Raw genomic sequence first — 26,503 nt, 5'->3', positions numbered from 1 at the left:
AGACGCGTCCCTGCCCCTCCCCCCCCAATCCTTTAGTGAGCCAGTGGTTCGTTGCTATGTGCCAATCTTAGGATGACCTCCGTTCTTGTTCTCTCTGCTCTTATACTCACTTTCCTTCCTATTGCACCACTGGGTTTCTTGGGTGGAGGGGGTTCAAATATTCTCTGCTGTTGCTGGGGTGGAAGGGTAGAATATAGAGGGATGATCTTTATATCTCCAACTTCAGGGCCCAAGTCATCAATTTCTCTTTTTATCCTTTTGCACGCTTCATCAATTTCCTAAAAGGACAAAAAGAAACATTATAGAAAGGGGAAAATTAATTCAGAAACAGCTGTCATGTGGCATGTACAGGTGAAACTCGAAAAATTAGATCATCATGCAAAAGTTCATTTATTTCAGTAATGCAACTTAAAAAGGTTGAACTAATACATGATATAGACTCATTACATGCAAAGCGAGATATTTCAAGCCTTTGTTATAATTTGGATTATGGCTTACTGCTTAAAGGGCTTCTGTCACCCCACAAAAGTCTTTTTTTTTGGGATAGTTACATTCCTTATAGTGCGATATAGGAGAATATAATCTTATCACTTACTTTCATGCGGCCGTTTCTTTAGAAAACGAAGTTTTATAATATGTAAATCCGGTCTCTACCAGCAAGTAGGGCGTCTACTTGCTGGTAGCCGCAGCAGAAAACCGCCCCCTCGCCGTGTTGATTGACAGGGCCAGCCGTGATCTCCTCCTCCGGCCGGCCCTGTCAGTATTTCAAAAATCGCGCGCCTCTGGTCATTCGGCGCAGGCGCTCTGAGAGGAGGAGGCTCGTCTCCTCAGCACTCCCTCAGTGCGCCTGCGCCGATGACATCACCTAAAGAGAAGACGTCATCGGCGCACTGAGGGAGTTCTGAGGAGACGAGCCTCCTCATCTCAGAGCGCCTGCGCCGAATGAACAGAGGCGCGCGATTTTTGAAATACTGACAGGGCCGGCCGGAGGAGGAGATCACGGCTGGCCCTGTCAATCAACACGGCGAGGGGGCGGTTTTCTGCTGCGGCTACCAGCAAGTAGACGCCCTACTTGCTGGTAGAGCCCTCATTTACATATTATAAAACTTAGTTTTCTAAAGAAACGGCCGCATGAAAGTAAGTAAGACTATTATATTCTCCTATATCGCGCTATAAGGAATGTAACTATCCAAAAAAAAAAAAATGACTTTTGTGGGGTGACAGAAGCCCTTTAAGAAACCCCAAAGTCACAATCTCAGAAAAAGGAGACTTTTGTATTACTTACCAGTAAAGTCTCTTTCTCGCTCTTCCTTGGGGGACACAGGAAACCATGGGTATAGCTCTGCTCCCTAGGAGGCGTGACACTAAGCGAAAGCTGTAAGCCCCTCCTCCATCAGCTATACCCTTCAGCCTGGAGAAGAGACTGCCAGTTGCGTGTCCAAGTAGTGAAAGATAACCACCAACCGGAAAAAGAACTGTCGAGCCCCAACGGGGGCAACCAAGCCGGAACCACAACTGTAACCCAATGAAGGGCGGGTGCTGTGTCCCCCAAGGAAGAGCGAGAAAGAGACTTTACTGGTAAGTAATACAAAAGTCTCCTTTTCTCGCCCATATTCCTTGGGGGACACAGGAAACCATGGGACGTTCCAGAGCAGTCCCAGAAGGGAGGGACCAGAACAAACTCAACCAACGCCAGAGGCATCAATCAACTGCCGCCTGCAACACCAGACGGCCTAAAGCAGCGTCAGCCGACGCATGAGTATGCACCCTGTAGAACTTGGTGAAGGTGTGCAAGGAGGACCAAGTGGCCGCCTTGCAAATCTGCTCCGAAGAAGCCCGATTTCTCTGAGCCCAGGAAGCCCCGACCGCTCTAGTGGAGTGAGCGGTAACACCAAGGGGAGGAACCCTGCCCTTGGCGAGATAAGCCTCAGTAACAGCCATCTTGACAAAACGAGCGATAGCAACTTTGGATGCCGCCATCCCTCTGCGCGACCCTTCCGGGACCACAAAGAGCGAGTCAGTATGCCTGAAAGAGCTGGTTACTTCCAGGTAAATCTTGAGCGCCCTGACAACGTCCAGGCGATGAAGCTTCCTCTCCCGCGGATGGGAAGGGGAAGGACACAAAGAGGGGAGAACGATGTCCTCGTTCAGATGAAAGGCGGAGACCACCTTAGGAAGGAAGGAAGGGACCGGACGAAGAACCACCTTGTCCTGGTGGAACACTAGGAAAGGTTCCAGACAGGAGAGTGCAGCCAATTCGGACACCCTCCGAAGAGAGGTGATGGCTACAAGGAAAATAACCTTGCAGGACAGAAGTCGCAAGGAAACCGTCCGCAGAGGCTCGAAAGGAGAAGCCTGGAGCGCTGAGAGAACCAGGTTCAGGTCCCAGGGCGGTACCGGAGGGCGATACGGGGGAACCGCGTGAGCCACGCCCTGAAGGAAGGTCTTGACAGGACCAAGGGGGGCCAGTGGGCGCTGAAACAAAATGGACAGCGCAGATACCTGACCCTTCAAAGAACTAAGGCCTAGACCTTGGGCCAGTCCGCTCTGCAGAAAGGACAAAACGGTGGGGAGAGAAAAGCGGAGCGGAGGAATCCCCAGATCGGTACAGAACCCCAAAAAAGTCCTCCAGGTCCTATAATAGATCCTAGAAGAGGACGGCTTACGGGCGCGGATCATGGTGCGGACGACATCCGCAGAAAAAACCCCTACGTGTCAGGACGGTGGTCTCAACAACCACGCCGTCAAACGTAGGGACCCTAAACGCGGGTGGAAGATCGGTCCCTGAGAGAGAAGATCTTCCCTGGCGGGCAGTGGCCAGGGCGCGTCTGCCAGGAGCAGCATGAGGTCGGCATACCAAGACCGGCGGGGCCAGTCCGGAGCGACCAGAATCACCGAGACGCCTTCCGCCGCGATCTTCCGAAGGACCTTGGGCAGGAGAGGGATGGGAGGGAATATGTATGGGCGCGCGAAGCCTCGCCAAGGAAGAACGAGGGCGTCGGCTCCGCAAGCTCCCGGATCCCTGGCCCTGGACAGATAGGCGGGGACCTTGTGATTGAATTTTGAGGCCATGAGGTCCACGTCCGGAATGCCCCAACGAAGGCAAATGGCCTCGAATACCTCCGGGTGAAGAGACCACTCGCCGGGGTCGACGGTGGTGCGACTGAGGAAGTCCGCCGCCCAATTGTCCACCCCTGGAATAAAAATTGCAGATAGGGCCGGGACGTGGGCTTCCGCCCAACGGAGAATGCTGGTGACCTCCCGCATCGCTGCAGCGCTGCGAGTGCCCCCCTGGTGGTTTATGTACGCCACGGCCGTGGCGTTGTCTGATTGTACACGAACTGGATGACCCTTCAGCAGATGAGTCCAGTGTCGTAGAGACAGAAGGGCCGCTCTCAGTTCCAGGACATTGATCGAGAGTTTGGACTCCGATGGAGACCAAATGCCCTGGACGGATCGGGGAGGAAACACGCCTCCCCAGCCCGAGAGACTGGCATCGGTTGTAACCACCAACCAGTTGAGTGGCAGAAAGGACCTGCCCAGAAGAGGGGACTGTAACCACCAGCGGAGAGATGACCGCACCGGAGGCGACAGATGGAAGGGATGATCCAGAGACTGCGGCGATTTGTCCCAGGAGGAGAGGATCGCCCGTTGGAGAGGGCGGGAGTGAAACTGCGCAAATGGGATCGCCTCGAAGCAGGCAACCATCTGCCCCAATACCCGCATGCAGAAGCGGAAGGACGGTCGACGGTGGAGAAGGAGACCCCGAACCGCCCCACGGAGGATCAGACGTTTTTCCGAGGGAAGACGTACCTCCGCCGTTCCCGTGTCTAAAAGCATTCCCAGGAAGACGAGTTGTCTGGAGGGGGGAAGGGAGGACTTGGGGAAGTTGATGACCCAACCAAACCTCGCCAGAGTCTCTAGAGTGAGATCCACGCTGGCAACCGCTTGAGAAAGGGACGGAGCCTTGATGAGGATATCGTCCAAGTACGGTAGCAGAAAAACACCCCTGGAACGGAGTAAGGCTAAAACCGGGGCCAGGACCTTGGTGAACACCCGGGGGGCTGTTGCCAGTCCAAAGGGAAGGGCGACAAATTGGAAGTGGAGGTCCCCCACGGCGAATCGAAGGAAGCGATGGTGACACTGGGCTACCGGAACATGGAGGTAGGCATCCTGTATATCGATGGAAGACATAAAATCTCCCTGCTCCAGGGAAGCCACCGCGGAGCGGAGGGACTCCATCCGAAACCGTCGAAGGAGGAGAAAACGGTTGAGCTTTTTGAGGTCCAAAATGGGCCGCACCGAACCTCCCTTCTTGGGAACTACAAAGAGGTTCGAGTAGAACCCTTGGAATCTTTCCTCTAGAGGAACGGGGGTAATCACCCCCCTGTCCAGTAAAGCTTGAACGGCCGCGGAGAACGCGGCCGCGTCTTTCGGGTCTCGCGTGGGGCGGGAGCGAAAGAACCGATCCGGAGGGAAGGATGCAAATTCGATTTTGTATCCGGAGGACACAATTTCGAGGGCCCAGGCGTCGGAGACGTGAGCCATCCAGACGTCCTTGAAAAGGAGGAGCCGGCCCCCCACCCGGGTGGGTGGGGGCGCGCCTTCAGGCAGAGGACTGTTTTGCTGCGGGTGTGCGGGCAGCCTGCGGCTTGCGCCAGGAGGGCTGCGCCCGAAAAAACGGCTTCCTACGCTTGTCCTGGGGAGGAGCCGAAGCGGCAGCTGTGGTGGGAGCCCCAGAGGCCCTGCGGGAGGACCGAAAACGAGACGCACCAGGGCGTCCGCGGGGGGCGCCCCTGGCTTGGGGTTGAGGAAGATGGGTGCTTTTACCACCCGTGGCCTCTGAAATAAGTTCGTCTAAGCGGACCCCGAAAAGGCGGGAACCCGCAAACGGTAGCCCCGCCAAGGAACGTTTGGAGGCAGCGTCCGCTTTCCAGACCTTCAGCCAGAGCTCCCTCCTGACGGCAACTGCCAGGGCGGAGGAGCGCGCAATAAGGGCTCCCGCATCAAGGGAGGCCTCACAGACAAAATTCCCGGCCCGAATAATAAGCTGGGCCAAGGAACGTAGGTCCTGGATGGGGATGTCCGAGTCCAACTCCTGTTCCAGCTGCGTACCCCAAGCAGAGATTGCTTTCCCTGCCCAAGCAGAGGCAAAAACCGGTCTGAGGGCAGAACCGGAGGCAGCAAAAATGCCCTTGGACAGGGTCTCCATGCGACGGTCCTCCGCTGACTGAAGAGAGGACCCGTCGGGAACAGGGATGGCCGTGTTCTTTGACAGCCGGGCCACAGGGGGGTCTACCTTGGGTGGGGAAGACCAGGTGGCCACGACATCGGCTGGAAAAGGATAGCAAATGTCCAGCTTCTTTGGGTTGACAAAACGGGCGTCCGGGCGAGCCCAAGCCTTAGACACCACGGAGGAGAAATCAGAGTGGATTGGAAAGACTTTTGAGGCCTGCCTGGGTCTGATAAAGGAGACGCTAGCTGCGTCCGAGCTAGGGGGGTCATCCTGCACCTTAAAGGTGTCACGTATATCAGAGATGAGTTGAGCCATCGCTGAGGCTAGCTTGGACGGCAGGGCCGAGTCCATTTCCAAATCTGAAGCCGCCAATTCACCTTCAGAGAGCGAATCCTTTGGAGAGGAGAGGCTCGTCTGGGTGCGCACGCGTGGCGGGGAGAGGGAGGCATCCGAGGAGGAGGCTCGCTCTACTCTAATACGCTTCTGAGAGTGCCTAGCTCGGGAGGGGTCACTAGGAGAGGATGAACCCGCTGCAGCGGCAGAAGCAGTGGACCCGGAGGGCGCGACAGTCAGAGTGGCGTCCTGCGGGGTAGGTGGCCTGTCTATTAGGCGGCCCACGACATGAGTGAGGCTTTCCACGGCCTGGGACAGGGATCTAGCCCAGTCAGGCGGGTCAGAGGAAGCAGGGAGCGACACAGCGGGCGACTGAGGCTGCGGTGGAGCTCGGCATGCAGTACAGTGCGGATCAGACTGCCCCCGGGGAAAGGGTTCCCTACAAGCGGTACAGGCATGGTACCATGGCTTGGCGGCTGCAGAAGGGTCTGACATGGTGGAAAGATGTTGCACTTTAAAGCAACAGTACTGTGGCACGGAGGGGGTTAAACAGTCCTACCAGACCCGATGATACAAGCGGCAGCTGTAAGGGGAACAGACTGAGGAGGCTGTGGAGGAGAGGCAGCAGCACGGAGCTGAAAGGCTTCAGGATCGCACGGCAGAGAGATGAACCCGGAAGTAGCGGAGCGCAGCAGCACGGAGCTGAATGTGTAAGGAAGCTCCGCCCCCCCTCTGCCGCGCTGAAGCCGAAGCAGAGCCGCGCGCGCGCGGCAAAATGATTTTAACCCCCAAGGATGTTGAAGTGCCGGCCATGACATGGCGCCGTTCATGCCAGGAGAACGGCTCCCACCGCGCCTAGATGTAGCAGACGGCTTGCAAGTCTGCAGCCGTCCCCTGTAAGGCAGCGTTCTAGGACTTGCCCAGATAGACTGCCCTCCAACTAATGCCCGGTAACGTCCCGATATGCGGGGGGGGGGGGGGGGGGGGGGCGGGGGGGGGTTTGCAGTGGTCATGTAACAGTGGCCATGTTGGTAGCAGCGGTGGGAGGGAGGAAGGGGAGGCTGGAGCAGCCACTCTCACCATACGCTGTCTTCGCCCTCAGTCCATCCAGCGGGGTCGCCCCTTCAGCTCCTGGCACCGCGGTGGCAGGAAGCCGGGGGAGGGACTTGGCGTGCGGGCGACCCTGAGCTGGCGGGACGCAGGGGAGCGAGGCTGCCATGGTCCACCTTGTCTTCTGTGGGGGAGGCGGCAGTGCGGAATTACCGGCACTGGCGCAACTCAACCCCGGGAGAAACAGAGGGGTCTAATGCGCCTCTGTTGTCCCTGTAGGTAGAAAAAAACCGAGTTAAAAACAACAAATACGTAAAAAATAAAAATCATAGGATAACAACCCTGCATAAGCAGGGGGTGTCTTGCCTCCTTGGACACTAAGCAAAAACTGGCAGTCTCTTCTCCAGGCTGAAGGGTATAGCTGATGGAGGAGGGGCTTACAGCTTTCGCTTAGTGTCACGCCTCCTAGGGAGCAGAGCTATACCCATGGTTTCCTGTGTCCCCCAAGGAATATGGGCGAGAAATTATACTATTACATGAAATCAAAATAAAAAAAAAGGGTGTTAAATAGAAAAATGTAGGACCTCTGAAAAGTATAATTATGCATATGTATTCAGTACTTGGTTTGGGCCCCTCAATGCAGCGTGGCATGGATGCTATCAGCCTATGGCACTGCTGAGGTGTTATGGAAGACCAGGATGCTTCAATAGCAGCCTTCAGCTCTTCGGCATTGTTTGGCCTCATGTCTCATCTTTCTCTTGGCAATGCCCAATAGATTCTCTATGGGGTTCAGGTCAGGCGAGTTTTCTGTCCAATCAAGCACAGTAATCCCATGGTCATTGAACCAGGTATTGGTACTTTTGGCAGTGTGGGCAGGTGCCAAGTCCTGCTGGAAATGAAGTCACCATCTCCATAAAGCTGGACGTCAAGCATCTTGCATTGTGTGCCTCTCCATTCTTCCTCCAGACTCTGGGTCCTGTGCTTCCAAATGAGATGCAAAAGTTGCTCTCATCAGAAAAGAGGACTTTGGACCACTGAGCAACAGAGCAGTTCTTTTTTCTTTAGCCCAGGTAAGACGCTTCTGACAATGTTGTTCAGGAGAGGCTTGACAAGAGGAAAACGACATTTGAAGCCCATGTCCAGGATCTGTCTGTGTGGTGGCTCTTGATGCAGTAACTCCAGCCTCAGTCCACTCCTTGTGAAAGTCCCCAACTCTTTTGAATGGCCTTTTCCTGACAATGCTCTCCAGGCTGCAGTCATCCCTGCTGCTTGTGCACCTTTTCCTTCCACACAACTTTCTATTATTGTGCTTTGATACAGCACTTTGGGAACATCCAACTGCTTTTGCAAATACCTTTTGAGGCTTTCCCTCCTTATGGAGGGTGTCAATGATGGTTTTCTGCACAACTGTCAGGTCAGTAGTCTTTCCCATGATTGTGATTCCTACTGAACCAGACAGAGAGACCATGTAAAGGCTCAGGTCCCCTTTGCTCAGGGGGTATGGACTAATTAGCTGACTAGAGTGTGACACTTTGAGCCTAGACTATTGAGCCTTTTTACAATATTCTAATTTTCTGAGGTTTCATAAGCTATAAGCCATAATCATCCAAATTATAACAAAGGCTTGAAATATCTCTTTCCATGTAATGAGTCTCTCTCATATTAGTTTCACCTTTTAAGCTGCATTACTGAAATAAATGAACTTTTGCAAAATATTCTAATTTTTCAGAGTTTCACCTGTAGATACCGCTCTAAATTCAATGCTCTCTAGGCGGTCAGCTTAGGTTACAGCCCAACAGTGGAGCTGGCCGCACAGAGTCACGCAGCAGCCAAAGGACCGCAATTTGTACTATCATGAAAAGCTGCAAGGAATACTAATGTACCAATCTCTGAACAACAAAAGGAACAATGAATAAGGGCGGTATATAGGTAATCTGTCATGGCAGACACCTTTTAAGAAAATCATTTATAGCCTATCAACAGGATAGGTGAAAGGTGTATCAGATTGAGTGACCAGTGTCATATCAGCCACACATGCAAATTACCACTCCATCCACGCCAGGGACTCTGTGGGAGGCCCTAGCAGTCAGATCTCCAACAATCATGGATTTGAAAAGGTGATAACCGACTCTATAACCACCATATAATCTGCACCTTTTATTTAAATTAGGATCTGTAATAGTAACGATTTTTTTTGGAAATACACAAAAAAATAAAATATCCTATGAATTTGCACTCCTCCCCTGTATGTTGTTATTATTTTTATCTCATAGCTGTTAAAAAGGACCAGACAGCTGAATAAAAGGGGGACATGAACCAACACTTTATTTAGAGGGTGGAGTTTCCTTTGCAGAACCTATAGACAGAACGTAAAAAAAAAGCTGCAAAGGGGGGACAAAGTCCATAATAATGGCTATAGATTTAAAACAAGATGTCATGAAGGCTCCTGCAGGCATCATAATACGTATGTCCATATAGAGTATGTCAAGCTCCAACTCCTTTTACAGCAGCTTAGAACAATATATATATATGTCCAATGATATCTCAATGAATAACCAGATTTTTTTTTATTATTGCATTGTACTTCTTTAGAGCTAAATTTTTTCTATTTTTTTTTATTAAAAATATGTAGGCTTTTTTGTGTACAGAGCCGAGATGCTCTTGTAGCTGCCTGTGGATTCTCTGTCTTTTCCCGTCATCTGGGGAGCAGACTGACTCCTTTTCTCTGCTCTCTCACATTATAATTAACATGCATTAAAGCTCAGTCCTTATCTTTTTCAATAAGTGTTTATGACCTCCTAGTGGTTTAGAGATCAGGCTTAGAGGCACAACGTGAAAGTACCAGTCACACAGCAAGAAAAACAGTTAACCCTTTGTGACAGAATGTCTCAATATTTTTAATAAAGGCCAATTGAAAATAATTTTTAGCCAAAAAATAGTAAAATGCAATCAAACAAAAATTGCCTCCAAAAGGTGTACATAGCCTTTAAAGGGATAGTCCCATGTTATGCTATGGCCTCCATGTTACCCAACAGATATCCTTCCGTCAGTTCTGCTTAAAGGGAATCTGTCATCAGGTTTTAGCATATTAAGCTGTTACCATTGCAATGTACAATAAACTGCCTTCTTTCCAGCAAGGGTCTTCTCTCTTTTTTTCATGTTGTCATTTAGATTTTTTTTTAAAAAGCTATTTTTTAGTTATGCTAATGAACCTTCAAGGTGCCCGGAGGGGCGTTATTCCTCTCCTCTAGAGCCCAGTAACGCCCCCTGCAGTACCCAGACAGCCTTGATTTCAAGCCCAGACCGCCTTGATTTCCTCAAATAAATTTCCTCCCACAGCCGAGCTGAACTGCGCCGCCCCCTCTGCTACATCATATAATATTTCAACATACGAACCTTGCTTAATCCTTTCTTGTGCATGAAATCTCGCGCAGCCGCAGTATCGCCGACTGCCTGCGGCAACAGCGTTCTGATTATGTCACTGGGCCCGGCGCATGCCCAGTGACACTAGTGAGGCTGTTGCAGATACTGCGGCTGCGCGAGATTGCATGTGCAAGAAAGGATGAAGCAAGGTTCGTATGTTGAATTATTATATGACGTAGAGGAGGGGGCGGCGCCGTTCAGCTCGGCTGTGGGGGGAAATTTATTTATGAGGAGGCGTGCTTGGGCTTGAAATTAAGGCGGTCTGGGCACTGCAGGGGGGCGTTACTGGGCTGTAGAGGAGAGGAATAACGCCCCTCTGGGCACCTTGAAGGTTCATTAGCATAACCGGAAAAAAAAAATCGCTTTTTTATCTAAATGATAACATGAAAAAAAGAAAGAAGACCCTTGCTGGAAAGAAGGTAGTTTATTGTACATTGCAATGGTAACAGCTTAATATGCTAAAACCTGAGGACAGATTTCCTTTAACAACGGGTGGCTGGGAGTGTCGCTGTGCAAGGAAATCCAGTTAACTAAAACACTGCAGCTTCTGAGGGTGAAGAACTGAAGGCTTGTATGAGTGATATACCATCAGTAAGGAAAAGGCTACCATCACAATGATAAATAGCTGTAAGTTGGTGACACAAACCTCTTGGCCGGTAAGGAAGAGCAGAAGATCTCCCTCCTCCTCTTCACACATATGAATCTGAATGACTGTACGAATGGCTGCTTCTAGATAGTCTCTCTCGGGCTCCGGAGTGTAAAAGATTTCTACAGGATGTGTGCGACCAGGAATAGTGAGGAGAGGACAGCTATCGAAGTAAACTTGAAACTTTCCTGCATCAAGAGTGGCGCTCATGACTATAACCTGTGGAAAGAAATTGGACGAATGAAAACAAAACCAGAAAGAGCATGGAGAAAGGGACCTCTAGTAAATCACACAGTCATTTAAAGCGAGCAAATTCACTGTTAATCCGGTCACAACGCCTGAATGCAATGATACTGTGAAGCAACAGAATGCTATCTGAATTCTGGAGAAAAGGTATTTTACGGTCATATGCAAATGAGCAATTAAGTGCACCGAGGGCGGGCCCAAGCCAGTCTGTACTTATTTGCTCCACCCCCTTCCTCTGCAAGCTCCTCTCTCATTGACTGATAGAGCCATGTGAAATGAATATGCAGAAACCTGTCCCCATTTATCAACAAGGAGATGAAGGGGCTGGCAGAAGAAGCAGGGGAAGCAAGGGTTCTCAAAAGTGGCTAGGGCCTGCCCCTATCACATTATATACTGCTCATTTCTATGGCTACGACCACCCGGAAATCCATCAGCGATGGACACCAAAACAGCACGAAAGACAGCAAAAAGATCTGCTTACCTTTAAATCATTCCTTTGTCGAACAACCTCTTTTAAAACGCCCATTAAAATATCTGTAGCTAAAGTTCTTTCATGGGCTTCGTCAAGTATGACTACACCATAGCGCTCCAACAAGGGGTCGTTCATTGCCTCTCGGAGTAACATACCATCAGTCATGTACCTACAGAGAGAGAGATACATTCAGCATAGCTCCAATTTATTGTACATTCTATTACAGCTAGTTACCTAGCCACCTGGGCAAGCATCAGGGGCAATTTCAATAGTGGAAATGGACTCGTAGTAAGTTTTAAGATAATTGGGGGGGGGGGGGGGGGGGGGGTAGTAAAATGATTTTATAGATCTGTAAATTAGCCAAGTAAGGTGCCCAAGGCGTGGTTACTTACGGTTAAGGAGCCCAGCACCGCCTGCATCCAGGAATCTCCTCCTTGCTCACGAAGTTAGTGCCATAATCTCGCGATGCGCAGTTCGTTCACTGAAGCTGATGCCAGCCAGGGAACTTTGCAGACACTGCGCATGCGCCAGCTTGCGCATCGCGAGATTACGGCACTGTAACTTCGTGAGCAAGGAGGAGATTCCTGGATGCAGGCGGTGCTGGGCTCCTTAACCGTAAGTAACCACGCCTTGGGCACCTTACTTGGTTAATTTACATATCAATAAAATCATTTTTTAAGCAAAATAAAACCAGAGATATGGGACAAGTATATTGTGGACATGCTAGCGGAGATCTATCCGCGCATGTCGGCAGCTCTATAGGGTAAAACTAGGTGACAGATTCCCTTTAAAATATGATTCACCTCAGCAAATGGCATTTATCATGTTAATTGAAGGCACTTACTAATGTATGTATTATCCAGATTGCCTACTTTGCTGGCTGGATTCATTTTTCCATCACATTATACACTGCTAGTTTCCATGGTTACGACCAGCCTGCAATCCTGCAACAGTGGCCGTGCTTGTGTAGGAGAGGCAAAAGGACCGTAAGAGCGCACACAGGTTGGTGCTTTTCTCTATAATGTACAAGCACAGCCACCAGTGAGGGACTGCAGGGTGGTGGTAACCATGAAAACAACCAGTGTATAATGTAGAGTTGTTTCGATACCATAAAAAAGTATTGCGATACTCGATACCATGCCAAAAAAAGCAGCACGCATTCCGCATTTTATGGAACGTCCGGCCCATAATCGAACAGTCCGATCCTATTTTTTTGGGGAGACAAGGTGACTAAAAAAAGGGCGAATCGCACGGTTTTTATTTTTTCTGTTACGGCGTTCACCGCATAGGAGGTTTTTTTAAAATAGGTTAATAGTTTGGACTTTTCGGATGTGGTAATATGTAAATTTATTTTATATGCAAAGTTAGGAAAGGGGGTGATTTATACTTAATATTTTGGTGTGTTTTTTTATTTTATTTTTTTACTTTTTATTTAATAACCATTTCCCCCCTTGGGGGCTAGATCCTGGGATCTTTTCATCCCTTGTCCTATTCACCCTAATAGAGCTCTATCAGGGTGAATAGGACTTCACACTCTACCTGCTGCGCTGTGCAGCCAGGGCTTCAGTAGCGTCCTGGCTGCCATGGTAACCGATCGGAGCCCCAGGATTACACAGCTGGGGCTCCGATCAGAAGCTGCCACTGCCGCCAATGAGAGGTGGTGAGGGGACTCTGTGGCCACCGCCACCAATGTTTTTAATACTGAGGGGGGGCGGCACACTGCACCACCAATGATAATTAACGTTTAAGGGAGCTGCGATCAGCGGCAGTTAACCCCTTAGGTGCAGCACCTGAGGGGTTAATTGCCGCGGACGCAGCGCCCTGTCAGAGGTCGGGTGCCGGCAATGTGTTTCTGCCGCCGGCTGTATTTGTAATGTATTAAACGTTCGTTCTAATTGGTGGCACAGTTCGCTCTCCCCTCTTATCTTTGTTCCCATTGGTGGCAGCGGTACAGGGAGGAGGGAGAGACTGCAAACCAGAAAATTCAATACCTGAAACAACCCTAGTATAATGGGATGGAAAAATGAATCAACCCAGTAATAGGAGACCATATGGATAACAATACATTAGTAAGTGCCTTGTATTAACTTCCTGTACATAATAAGTGCTATTTGCTGAAGTGACAACCCCTCGTAGATGTCCTGCCTTTTGGGAGCAGATACATGGTCTATAGACATAATGGACAGGAGCTGACCCCATTGCCTTCTATGGGAGATTAATCTAGGCATGCTCTGTGACCTGTGCAGAGGTCAGGAGGGAGCGATAGCTGGGATATCATCTATTGTGAATGGTGGATTCTTATCTATACAGAGGTGTTACTTGTCATTAATTCTGCCTGTGGGGATAATGGCTACTGAAAAGTTATCTGTACAGAACAAGCCTGCTGGCCAGTGTAAAATTTGCAGGATTATATACATTTATGATAAATACAGATAGTAACATGGGAAAAAAAAAAAAAAATTTTTTTTAAAAACAGTAACTTATTTATTAATGACACATTGCCTTTAAAATTCAATTTCCAGACATTAAATACACAAGAAAACATTTGTAGTTCCATATTCTCCACTAGCGAGATTACACCTTACAGCTAGGGGTGTAATTATTAATTAACATAATTATAGAGACTGCACAAAGCAGCCTTATTACCTGCTGTCAGCGCACAAAAACGGCACTAAACAGTAAGCTCTAATTAGCTGTTCTTACTGAAATAGAGCCAATACAAGTTGTTATGCTAGCTGCCGTTGAACTAAACGCAGCAAAAAATAAAAAAATGGCTAGAAAACATGCAAAACAAACTTAATTGCTCAGTATTCCAAAGAGCCAGAAACAAGAAAATCAATCAGTGGCAATGGTACAAGGCCTGAGAACTCCACACTACACCCTCTCTGCTCAGTAGAACTGTTTTATTTAAGTGATACAAAAATCAACTTAAAAGATTATTGCCCGATCTGGATATTTAGACTGTAGCACAGGGGTCAGCAACCTTCAGCACTCCATTTTGGTGAAACTACAATTCCCAGCATGCTCCATTCACTTCTACGGGAGTTCTGAAAACAGCTAAGCAAGTGTGCATGCTGGGAGTTGTAGTTTCACCACAGCTGGAGTGCCGGTCCTTGCTGTAGCATATCTAAAGGATATGCCAACTCTGGGACCTGACCTCAAGAATAGGATGTTGTCACACACAGCCAGGAATAGAGGGGTTTTCTCCTCTGTGGCGAAAATAACCTCGCCACTGGGTTTTGGAGGGGCCCGTTTGTCAGCCTTTTGCCTCAGGATTATTACCTCTCAGTAAAAACGCTTGTCTGTGTCTTTTTCCTATGTGGTTCGGCAAATGGGATTCACCGAACAAGACGCTTTCAATGAAAGTATGCACGAACGGATACGGTCATGCAATTTGTACATGCTTTGAAGGAGAAGGTAGACCGGCCGCACAGTGGAACTGTTTTGGGCAGGAAAGCCATGCATGCGGTCGGTCAAATGTGACTTCCATGGAATTTGGGAAACCCTGCTAAGATCTGGGTGATTTTTAGATATATTGTCCGTCCAGATCAGAGCTATCCAGGGATGTATAATTTATGGGGATATGTGGGGTTTTGAGGTGTTTTTGGGAAAAATGAGTGTTTTCTGCCTGTGAGTGATTAAGTGAGCCTGTTGTGTTTGTTAATTGTATCACAGGCAGAGCCCATTGTGTGCACGGATGACACATCCTGGACTGACAGCCACGGATTATTGGGAGTCGGGACCATTTCGTGTTGCCTATTTTTAAATGAAGAAATACATTTTTACATCGGTGCTGGATTTTCACAATTTTGGATTACTCTGGATAAGGCCCAAGTCCTGGGAACATCTGGGCACTGAGGACACATCGCGGACTGATTGCCCACCTGTCTGGCTTTTCTTCCTTTCTTATCCACTGGATAGGTGATAAATACTAAATTTAACGGAAAATTAATACAGTCCACGATGAATACAAGGGCCATCTGACAACTCTGCTAGGGCATGCTCACATGTGACATTTTTGCAGCAGACATTTCTGGGACCATTCCATACATTCTAATGGGGTCGACGAACATTTCCGCAGGATATCTGTGACATAAAACCACAAAGATGCACTCCTCTGACTAGAGGTTTTGCATAAAGCAACTCCCTATAAGGGACCCAGGTGGCATTCCTAGTCAAAGAACACTAGGTAGTCAGTGTGCCCTGAAATGAAGTGGAAGGCTTCAGTGTTAAGGCTGTACTTACTTCAGAGTTGTTTTCGCACTGCTGCAGTCTTCAAATCGAATAGAGTAGCCAACCTCTTGGCCAAGCATAACATCCATTTCATCGGCAACTCTCTGAGCCACGCTCATGGCAGCCACTCTTCTGGGCTGGGTACAGGCAACGGCTCTCTTTGGACCAGGTAACGACCTCATGTATTCTACACACCACTGAGGGATCTACAATATAACAGTGCAGGAGTTTAGCACACTCTTCATGCAATGTTACTAAGAACAGTCACGAGACTGCATAGCTAGGAGTCAAGGACTCTTACCTGTGTAGTTTTTCCAGAACCCGTCTCTCCCACCAAGACAAAAGACTGGTTCCTTATGAGGATATCTGTAAAACGTTCCTTGTACTCCCAGACAGGCAACAGCAGACGCTTCTTCAGGATTTCATAGTACCGTGGTGTGTGGGGTAAGTTGGTATATGGATTGACGCCCTGGGGAAGTGCTGCCGGCTTCACGGCCTGTACTCCACCAGCTGAGATAAATGGAGTGTTCGACGTAGCACGAGATTCTTTATCTTTGTCTCTATCCCGCTCGCGATCACGGTCTCTGTCACGATCTCGGTCCTTTGAGCGGTCATCTCTATCACGATCCCGGTCCTTCCTAAAATTTCAGAGATATTAGACGAGATTAAAAGCTTGTACATGTTAACACCAAGTGAAGAATCACGTAAGAGATAAGCAAAGCCACTTAAAGGAGTCTTCTGAGACGCAGCGGGCCCTGCAAACTCACTTTACTTACACATAACTCGCCTGTAGAAAAAAAGTCTGCAATATACTTACCATCTCAAACTTGTGTGGATCAGAAGCACGGTCACTCTTCTGAAAATCCAGATTCCATCGGTTTGTGGCCTGAGCTATGGACGAGTTGTCACCATCACAGCCCATGACGGGAAGGGTGCTTTGGACAGAACAATTCCCCTCCCTGGAGCATGTGCAAACACCTGCGCATACCCCATGGGGGGAGAATAGTTCTCGCCCAGTAAACAGCACTGCCTCTACTGAGCTGCAAAAATGACGTCAGCAGAAGCTGGATTTTCAAAAGAGGAGCAAAGCGTGACTGGGAGAAAGACATCAAAGTTACGTAGAAGTCTAAAATCAGCCATTGCCAGAGGCTTCCCTCTCCCCAGTGAAACATGTAGGTTTGTGGAGTAATCCAGACAACAGCAATTTCATATGAATGGCCAGTTGAAGATGCATCTTCTGTGAGTGATCTCCAGATTCCCCCCCACTTACAGCTCCGCTATGATCCTCCCAGATACAGAACTCAGCAGAAGCACCATTGGGACTCAGCAGCTAGATGTTGCTCCTGCTTGAAGGTTTTGGTGAAAGATTCAGCTAGTAGTCAATGACCGGATCACTTTAAAGGGAACCTGTCACCGGGATTTTGTGTATAGAGCTGAGGACATGGTTTGCTAGATGGCCGCTAGTACATCAGCAATACCCAGTCCCCATAGCTCTGGGTGCTTTTATGGTGTAAAAAAGGAGACTTTTGTATTACTTACCAGTAAAGTCTCTTTCTCGCTCTTCCTTGGGGGACACAGGAAACCATGGGTATAGCTCTGCTCTCTAGGAGGCGTGACACTAAGTGAAAGCTGTAAGCCCCTCCTCCATCAGCTATACCCTTCAGCCTGGAGAAGAGACTGCCAGTTGCGTGTCCAAGTAGTGAAAGATAACCACCAACCGGAAAAAGAACTGTCGAGCCCCAACGGGGGCAACCAAGCCGGAACCACAACTGTAACCCAAATGAAGGGTGGGTGCTGTGTCCCCCAAGGAAGAGCGAGAAAGAGACTTTACTGGTAAGTAATACAAAAGTCTCCTTTTCTCGCCCATATTCCTTGGGGGACACAGGAAACCATGGGACGTTCCAGAGCAGTCCCAGAAGGGAGGGACCAGAACAAACTCAACCAACACCAGAGGCATCAATCAACTGCCGCCTGCAACACCAGACGGCCTAAAGCAGCGTCAGCCGACGCATGAGTATGCACCCTGTAGAACTTGGTGAAGGTGTGCAAGGAGGACCAAGTGGCCGCCTTGCAAATCTGCTCCGTAGAAGCCCGATTCCTCTGAGCCCAGGAAGCCCCGACCGCTCTAGTGGAGTGAGCGGTAACACCAAGGGGCGGAACCTTGCCCTTGGCGAGATAAGCCTCAGTAACAGCCATCTTGACAAAACGGGCGATAGCCACTTTGGATGCCGCCATCCCTCTGCGCGACCCTTCCGGGACCACAAAGAGCGAGTCAGTATGCCTGAAAGAGCTGGTTACTTCCAGGTAAATCTTGAGCGCCCTGACAACGTCCAGGCGATGAAGCTTCCTCTCCCGCGGGTGGGAAGGGGAAGGACACAAAGAGGGGAGAACGATGTCCTCGTTCAGATGAAAGGCGGAGATCACCTTAGGAAGGAAGGAAGGGACCGGACGAAGAACCACCTTGTCCTGGTGGAACACTAGGAAAGGTTCCAGACAGGAGAGTGCAGCCAATTCGGACACCCTCCGAAGAGAGGTGACGGCTACAAGGAAAATAACCTTGCAGGACAGAAGTCGCAAGGAAACCGTCCGCAGAGGCTCGAAAGGGGAAGCCTGGAGCGCTGAGAGAACCAGGTTCAGGTCCCAGGGCGGTACCGGAGGACGGTACGGGGGAACCGCGTGAGCCACGCCCTGAAGGAAGGTCTTGACAGGACCAAGGGGGGCCAGTGGGCGCTGAAACAAAATGGACAGCGCAGACACCTGACCCTTCAAAGAACTAAGGCCCAGCCCTTGGGCCAGTCCGCTCTGCAGGAAGGACAAAACGGTGGGGAGAGAAAAGCGGAGCGGAGGAATCCCCAGATCGGCACAGAACCCCAAAAAGGTCCTCCAGGTCCTATAATAGATCCTAGAAGAGGACGGCTTACGGGCGCGGATCATGGTGCGGACGACGTCCGCAGAAAAAACCCCTACGCGTCAGGACGGTGGTCTCAACAACCACGCCGTCAAACGTAGGGACCCTAAACGCGGGTGGAAGATCGGTCCCTGAGAGAGAAGATCTTCCCTGGCGGGCAGCGGCCAGGGCGCGTCTGCCAGGAGCAGCATGAGGTCGGCATACCAAGACCGGCGGGGCCAGTCTGGAGCGACCAGAATCACCGAGACGCCTTCCGCCGCTATCTTCCGAAGGACCTTGGGCAGGAGAGGGATGGGAGGGAATATGTATGGGCGCGCGAAGCCTCGCCAAGGAAGAACGAGGGCGTCGGCTCCGCAAGCTCCCGGATCCCTGGCCCTGGACAGATAGGCGGGGACCTTGTGATTGAATTTTGAGGCCATGAGGTCCACGTCCGGTATGCCCCAACGAAGGCAAATGGCCTCGAATACCTCCGGGTGAAGAGACCACTCGCCGGGGTCGACGGTGGTGCGACTGAGGAAGTCCGCCGCCCAATTGTCCACCCCTGGAATAAAAATTGCAGATAGGGCCGGGACGTGGGCTTCCGCCCAACGGAGAATGCTGGTGACCTCCCGCATTGCTGCAGCGCTGCGAGTGCCCCCCTGGTGGTTTATGTACGCCACAGCCGTGGCGTTGTCCGATTGTACACGAACAGGATGACCCTTCAGCAGATGAGTCCAGTGTCGTAGAGACAGAAGGGCCGCTCTCAGCTCCAGGACATTGATCGAGAGTTTGGACTCCGATGGAGACCAAATGCCCTGGACGGATCGGGGAGGAAACACGCCTCCCCAGCCCAAGAGACTGGCATCGGTTGTAACCACCAACCAGTTGAGTGGCAGAAAGGACCTGCCCAGAAGAGGGGACTGTAACCACCAGCGGAGAGATGACCGCACTGGAGGCGATAGACGGAAGGGATGATCCAGAGACTCCGGCGATTTGTCCCAGGAGGAGATGATCGCCCGTTGGAGAGGGCGGGAGTGAAACTGCGCAAATGGGATCGCCTCGAAGCAGGCAACCATCTGCCCCAAGACCCGCATGCAGAAGCGGAAGGACGGTCGACGGTGGAGAAGGAGACCCCGAACCGCCCCACGGAGGGTCAGACGTTTTTCCGAGGGAAGACGTACCTCCGCCGCTCCTGTGTCTAAAAGCATTCCCAGGAAGACTAGCTGTCTGGAGGGGGGAAGGGAGGACTTGGGGAAGTTGATGACCCAACCGAACCTCGCCAGAGTCTCTAGAGTGAGATCCACGCTGGCAACCGCTTGAGAAAGGGACGGAGCCTTGATGAGGATATCGTCCAAGTACGGTAGCAGAAAAACACCCCTGGAACAGAGTAAGGCCAAAACCGGGGCCAGGACCTTGGTGAACACCCGGGGGGCAGTTGCCAGCCCAAAGGGAAGGGCGACAAACTGGAAGTGGAGGTCCCCCACGGCGAATCGGAGGAAGCGATGGTGACACCGGGCTACCGGAACATGGAGGTAGGCATCCTGTATATCGATGGAAGACATGAAATCTCCCTGCTCCAGGGAAGCCACCGCAGAACGGAGGGACTCCATCCGAAAGCGTCGAAGGAGGAGAAAACGGTTGAGCTTTTTGAGGTCCAAAATGGGCCGCACCGAACCTCCCTTCTTGGGAACTACAAAGAGGTTCGAGTAGAACCCTTGGAACCTTTCCTCTAGAGGAACGGGGGTAATCACCCCCCTGTCCAGTAAGGCTTGAACGGCCGCGGAGAACGCAGCCGCGCTTTTCGGGTCCCGCGGCGGGCGGGAGCGAAAGAACCGATCTGGAGGGAAGGATGCAAATTCGATTTTGTATCCGGAGGACACAATTTCGAGGGCCCAGGCGTCGGAGACGTGAGCCATCCAGACGTCCCTGAAAAGGAGGAGCCGGCCCCCCACCCGGGTGGGTGGGGGCGCGCCTTCAGGCAGAGGACTGCTTTGCTGCGGGTGTGCGGGCAGCCTGCGGCTTGCGCCAGGAGGGCTGGGCCCGAAAAAACGGCTTCCTACGCTTGTCCTGGGGAGGAGCCGAAGCGGCAGCTGTGGTGGGGGCCCCAGAGGCCCTGCGGGAGGACCGAAAACGAGACGCACCAGGGCGTCCGCGGGGGGCGCCCCTTGCTTGGGGTTGAGGAAGATGGGTGCTTTTACCACCCGTGGCCTCCGAAATAAGTTCGTCTAGGCGGACCCCGAAAAGGCGGGAACCCGCAAACGGTAGCCCCGCCAAGGAACGTTTGGAGGCAGCGTCCGCTTTCCAAACCTTCAGCCAGAGCTCCCTCCTGACGGAAACTGCCAGGGCGGAGGAGCGTGCAATAAGGGCTCCCGCATCAAGGGAGGCCTCACAAACAAAATTCCCGGCCCGAATAATAAGCTGGGCCAAGGAACGTAGGTCCTGGATGGGGACGTCCGAGTCCAACTCCTGTTCCAGCTGCGCACCCCAAGCAGAGATTGCTTTCCCTGCCCAAGCAGAGGCAAAAACCGGTCTGAGAGCAGAACCGGAGGTAGCAAAAATGCCCTTGGAAAGGGTCTCCATGCGACGGTCCTCCGCTGACTGAAGAGAGGACCCGTCGGGAACAGGGATGGCCGTGTTCTTTGACAGCCGGGCCACAGGGGGGTCCACCTTGGGTGGGGAAGACCATGTGGCCACGACATCGGCTGGAAAGGGATAGCAAATGTCCAGCTTCTTGGGGCTGATAAAACGGGCGTCCGGGCGAGCCCAAGCCTTAGACACCACAGAGGAGAAATCAGAGTGAATTGGAAAGACTTTTGAGGCCTGCCTGGGTCTGATAAAGGAGACGCTAGCTGCGTCAGAGCTAGGGGGATCATCCTGCACCTTAAAGGTGTCACGAATATCAGAGATGAGCTGACCCATTGCTGAGGCTAGCTTGGACGGCAGGGCAGAGTCCATTTCCAAATCTGAAACCGCCAATTCACCTTCAGAGAGCGAATCCTTTGGAGAGGAGAGGCTCGTCTGGGTGCGCACGCGTGGCGGGGAGAGTGAGGCCCCAGAGGAGGAGGCTCGCTCTACTCTAATACGCTTCTGAGAGTGCCTAGCTCGGGAGGGGTCACTAAGAGAGAGTGAACCCGCTGCAGCGGCAGAAGCAGTGGACCCGGAGGGCGCGACAGTCAGAGAGGCGTCCTGCGGGGTAGGTGGCCTGTCTATTAGGCGGCCCACGACATGAGTGAGGCTTTCCACGGCCTGGGACAGGGATCTAGCCCAGTCAGGCGGGTCAGAGGAAGCAGGGAGCGACACAGCTGGCGACTGAGGCTGCGGTGGAGCTCGGCATGCAGTACAGTGCGGATCAGACTGCCCCCGGGGAAAGGGTTCCCTACAAGCAGTACAGGCATGGTACCAAGGCTTGGCGGCTGCAGAAGGGTCTGACATGGTGGAAAAAAAGATGTTGCACTTAAAGTGGGAGACCCCAAGAAAAGTGGTGGCACGGAGGGGGTTAACAGTCCTACCAGAACCGGATGATGCAAGTGGCAGCGGTAAGGGGAACAGACTGAGGAGGCTGTGGAGGAGAGGCAGCAGCACGGAGATGAATGGCTTCAGGATCGCACGGCAGAGAGGATTCCACGCAGCCCTGAGAAGTGGAGCCCGATGAAACCGGAAGTAGCGGAGCGCATGTAGGAAGCTCCGCCCCCCCTCTGCCGCGCTGAAGAAGAAGAAGCAGAGCCGCGCGCGCGCGGCAAAATGAATTTAACCCCCAAGGATGATGAAGTGCCGGCCTGAAATGGCGCCGTTCACGCCAAGTAAGCGGCCCCCGCCACGCCTGGATGTGGCAGACGGCTTGCTTTTTTCCTGCAGCCGTCCCCTGAAGGCAGCGTCCCTGCCAAGGACTTGCCCAGATAACTTCCCCTGCCCGGTAACGGTCCCGATATGCCCGGGGTGGGAGGGGGCGGGTGGGGGCGGGGGGTGGGCGCACGATGTAGCAGTGGCCATGTAGCAGTGGCCAAGGGGGATGTAGCAGTGGCCATGGGAGCCCAGGAGGGAGGAAGGGGAGGCTGGAGCAGCCACTCTCACCATACGCTGTCTTCGCCCTCAGTCCATCCAGCGGGGGTCGCCCCTTCAGCTCCTGGCACCGCAGTGGCAGGAAGCCGGGGGAGGGACTTGGCGTGCGGACGACCCTGAGCTGGCGGGACGCAGGGGAGCGAGGCTGCCCTGGTCCACCTTGTCTTCTGTGGGGGAGGCAGCAGTGCGGAATTACCGGCACTGGCGCAACTCGACCCCGGGAGAAACAGAGGGGGCTAATGCGCCTCTGTTGTCCCTGTAGGTAGAAAAAAATCGAATTAAAAACAACAAATAACGCAAAAATAAAAAGTCATAGGAAAACAACCCTGCATAAGCAGGGGGTGTCTTGCCTCCTTGGACACTAAGCAAAAACTGGCAGTCTCTTCTCCAGGCTGAAGGGTATAGCTGATGGAGGAGGGGCTTACAGCTTTCACTTAGTGTCACGCCTCCTAGAGAGCAGAGCTATACCCATGGTTTCCTGTGTCCCCCAAGGAATATGGGCGAGAAAAACCGATTTGATCCATATGCAAATTAACCTGAGATGAGAACTGTCCCTGACTCATATCACATACAGGATTCATCTCAGGTTAATTTGCATATGTATCAAATCTTTTTTTTACACCATAAAAGCACACAGAGCTATGGGGACTGGGTATTGCGGATGTGCTAGCAACCAACTAGCAACCCATGTCCTCAGCTCTATACCCCAAATCCCCAGAGGGACACCTCTACCGCCAGTCCTTTTTCAAGAACTAAGAAAGATAACATCTTAAAGAGGACCTTCCACCTGTATAAACGATGTTAACTGAGTATGCTGCCATATAGAGCGGCGCCCGGGGATCTCACTGCACTTACTATTATCCCCGGGCGCCGCTCCGTTCTCGGCTCCGGTACCTTTGCTTCTTAAGTTATAGTAGGCGGGTCTTCTCTTGTCCTGTGGGCATCTCCTTCTCCTAGGCTGCAGCGCTGGCCAATCGCAGCGCACAGCTCACAGCCTGGGAGAAAAAAAGAACTCCAGGTAGCCACCTTACAAATCTGTTCTATAGAAGCTGAAGCTCTCTCTGCCCATGAAGTGGAGACTGATCTCGTAGAGTGAACCCCCAAACCCAGAGGGCGGAACAACTTCCTTAGAAGAGTAAGCTAAGGAAATTGCTTGTCTAATCCACCTAGCAACAGTCTGAGAAGCGGCAGATCCCTTCTATGCTCACATATGCTCAAAATACATCTGCTAACATTTAAACAATGGAATTCTCATTCCTTCTTATTTTTAGGGGAAGCACAGAAGGAAGGTAACCTCCTGAGAACGGTGAAAAAGTGAAGAGACTTTTGTTAAAGAAGGATCAGAAGAAATCACCACCGGATCTTCCAAGATTACCAAGTAGGCAGGGTCAACCGAGAGAGCAGAGATCTCACTAACCCTTCTAGCCAAAATAATGGCCAGAAGGAATGCAAGTTTAAGGGAGAGCATCTTCGGGGAGATCTTATCAACAGACTCGAAGGGGTCTGAAGGGAGAGTAGAGAGAACCAAATTTAAATCCCAGGGAGGAACTCTATTTTTACAGACCGGAGATGACTTGGACACTGCTGTCACAAACCTCTTAACCCAAGGATGTTCTGCTAACTTAAACTCAAACAAAGCGCTTAAAGCTGGCCTACGTTTCTTCTTCCAACCCTCTTGTAGGAAATGTAATACAAGTGGGATGTCAGGAACTTCTAGCACATCCACAGGTCTAATGGCGAATCTGAAAAAGGCTCTCCAAACTCTCAGATATCAGAAGTGACCTTCTTCCGACTGGCCAACAGAGTGTTAATTACATCCTGAGAGAGACCTCTTCTTTAAAATCCCCTCTTTCAACAACCAGGCAGTCATGTGCAGATTTTTCACCTCTGGGTGAAAGATTGGACCCTGAGACAGAAGCTCTTGAGATTCTGGAAGCACCTATGAGGTCGCCATTGACATCTTGCGGAGCCTGCAAAACCACACCCATCTCGGCCAAAAAGGAGCTATAACTATCACAATGGTTATCCTCTCCGATTTTCCTGAGAACCCTTGGTAACTTTAGGGGGGGGGGGGGGGGTATAAAGAAGGCCCTACTGCCACGATTGGGCCAATGTGTCCACTGCTCTCAGATGCTCTCCTGGAGATAGGGAAAAGACCTTTACTTTTCTGTTTCACCTGGTGAGATCCATTTCCAGAATCCCCCATAACGCTGCAACCTGATTGAATACCCCCTGATCTAGGGACCACTCTACCTGGTTTAGATGATGACGACTGAGGTCCGCTTTCACATTGTCTGAACCCCTTAGGGCTCTTTCACACTTGCGTTGTCCGGTTCCGGCGTGTACTCCATTTGCCGGAGGTGCCCGCCGGATCCGGAAAAACGCAAGTGAACTGAAAGCATTTGAAGACGGATCCGTCTTCAAAATGCGTTCAGTGTTACTATGGCAGCCAGGACACTATTAAAGGCCTGGTTGCCATAGTAGTAGTGGGGAGCAGTATACTTACCATCCGTGCGGCTCCCCGGGCGCTCCAGAATGATGTCAGAGCGCCCCATGCGCATGGATGACGTGTCCATGTGATCACGTCATCCTCGCGCCCGGGGCCCCCTGACGTCACTCTGGAGCGCCCGGGGAGCCGCACGGACGGTAAGTATACTGCTCCCCCGCTCCCCACTACACTTTACCATGGCTGCCAGGACTTTAGCGTCCCGGCAGCCATGGTAACCATTCAGAAAAAGCTAAACGTCGGATCTGGCAATGCGCCAAAACGATGTTTAGCTTAAGGCCGGATCCGGATTAATGCCTTTCAATGGGCATTAATTCCGGATCCAGCCTTGCGGCAAGTGTTCAGGATTTTTGGCCAGAGCAAAAAGCGCAGCATGCTGCTGTATTTTCTCCGGCCAAAAAACGTTTCGGTCCGGAACTGAAGACATCCTGAACGGATTTCTCTCCATTCAGAATGCATGGGGATAAAACTGATCAGGATTCTTCCGGCATAGAGCCCCGACGACGGAACTCTATGCCGGAAGAAAAGAACGCAAGTGTGAAAGGGCCCTTAGATGTACTGCAGAAAGAGAATTGAGAAGCTTCTGCTAAACTGAAAATCTGATGAGTGAGAGACATGAGGCCCCGAGCCCTTGTACCTCCCTGCCGATTGATATAGGCCACTGATGTCGTGTTGTCCGTGTAGACTCACATTTCTGCCCTTGATAGCCTGGAGACTCTGTACTAAGGCTATCTTGATTGCATTCAATTCCTTGAAATTGTGAGACTGGGATAGAGAATTGCGGTCCCAGTTCCCCTGCAACAGCAGGAACCCCACATGGGCTCCCCAACCGGATGGGCTTACATCTGTGGTCAAGTGGAGAACCGCCTCCCTGATACAAGGAGCTTTTTTTTAAAAAAAATTTGCAGATCCATCCACCACCCTAAGTAACTCAGTCTGGGGTGATAGAGAGATCTCTGCGTCCAAAGAGAGAAGACATCTGTCCCAATCCGGCAGACTCTGAAGAAGCCTTTAATGGTACTGGGCCCAGTCTACTCCCAGAATAGCAGCTGTCATGAGACCCAGAACCGACAAGGCCTCTCTTAGGGTGACTAACAGACCCAAGTGTAGAAGCTGAACTCTTGATCTGATAAGTAAAGCTTTTTAAAGGGGTAACAGGCACATCTGGGAACTGGAGTCCAAAACCATTCCTAGGAAGCTACATCTCTGGCTTGGGCATAAACTGGATTTTTTTAGGTTTATCTCCCATCCCAGTTTCTCTAGAACCTTCCCTCAACCAGGCAATCTGTCCCTGAAGAATCTGACTTCAGAAAATCATCCAGGTATGGTATAATGACTCTTTCTCCCTCACATGGGCCATCATGTCTGAAACAATCTTTGTGAAGACCCTCAGAGCCTGTGACAGCCCAAAG

The 26,503-nt window shown here is 51.2% G+C and overlaps 1 protein-coding gene across 1 annotated transcript in view; it reads right to left on the bottom strand.

Annotated features, from left to right (window-relative positions):
- The window catches only part of DHX15 (DEAH-box helicase 15), a 65,371-nt gene that overhangs the window by 26,090 nt on the left and 12,778 nt on the right, over positions 1–26,503 (bottom strand). Inside the window, exons 2-6 of the mRNA XM_040419026.1 lie at positions 15,941–16,277; positions 15,652–15,845; positions 11,416–11,575; positions 10,689–10,907; positions 111–278 (exon numbers count right to left, since the gene is read on the bottom strand). Coding sequence (XP_040274960.1) covers positions 111–278; positions 10,689–10,907; positions 11,416–11,575; positions 15,652–15,845; positions 15,941–16,277 — 1,078 coding nt within the window. The remainder of the gene's footprint in view (positions 1–110; positions 279–10,688; positions 10,908–11,415; positions 11,576–15,651; positions 15,846–15,940; positions 16,278–26,503) is intronic.

This window comes from Bufo bufo, chromosome 2 (genome assembly GCF_905171765.1).
Source record: "Bufo bufo chromosome 2, aBufBuf1.1, whole genome shotgun sequence".
Taxonomy (NCBI): Eukaryota; Metazoa; Chordata; class Amphibia; order Anura; family Bufonidae; genus Bufo; species Bufo bufo.
This window is presented reverse-complemented; position numbering and strand designations above follow the sequence as displayed.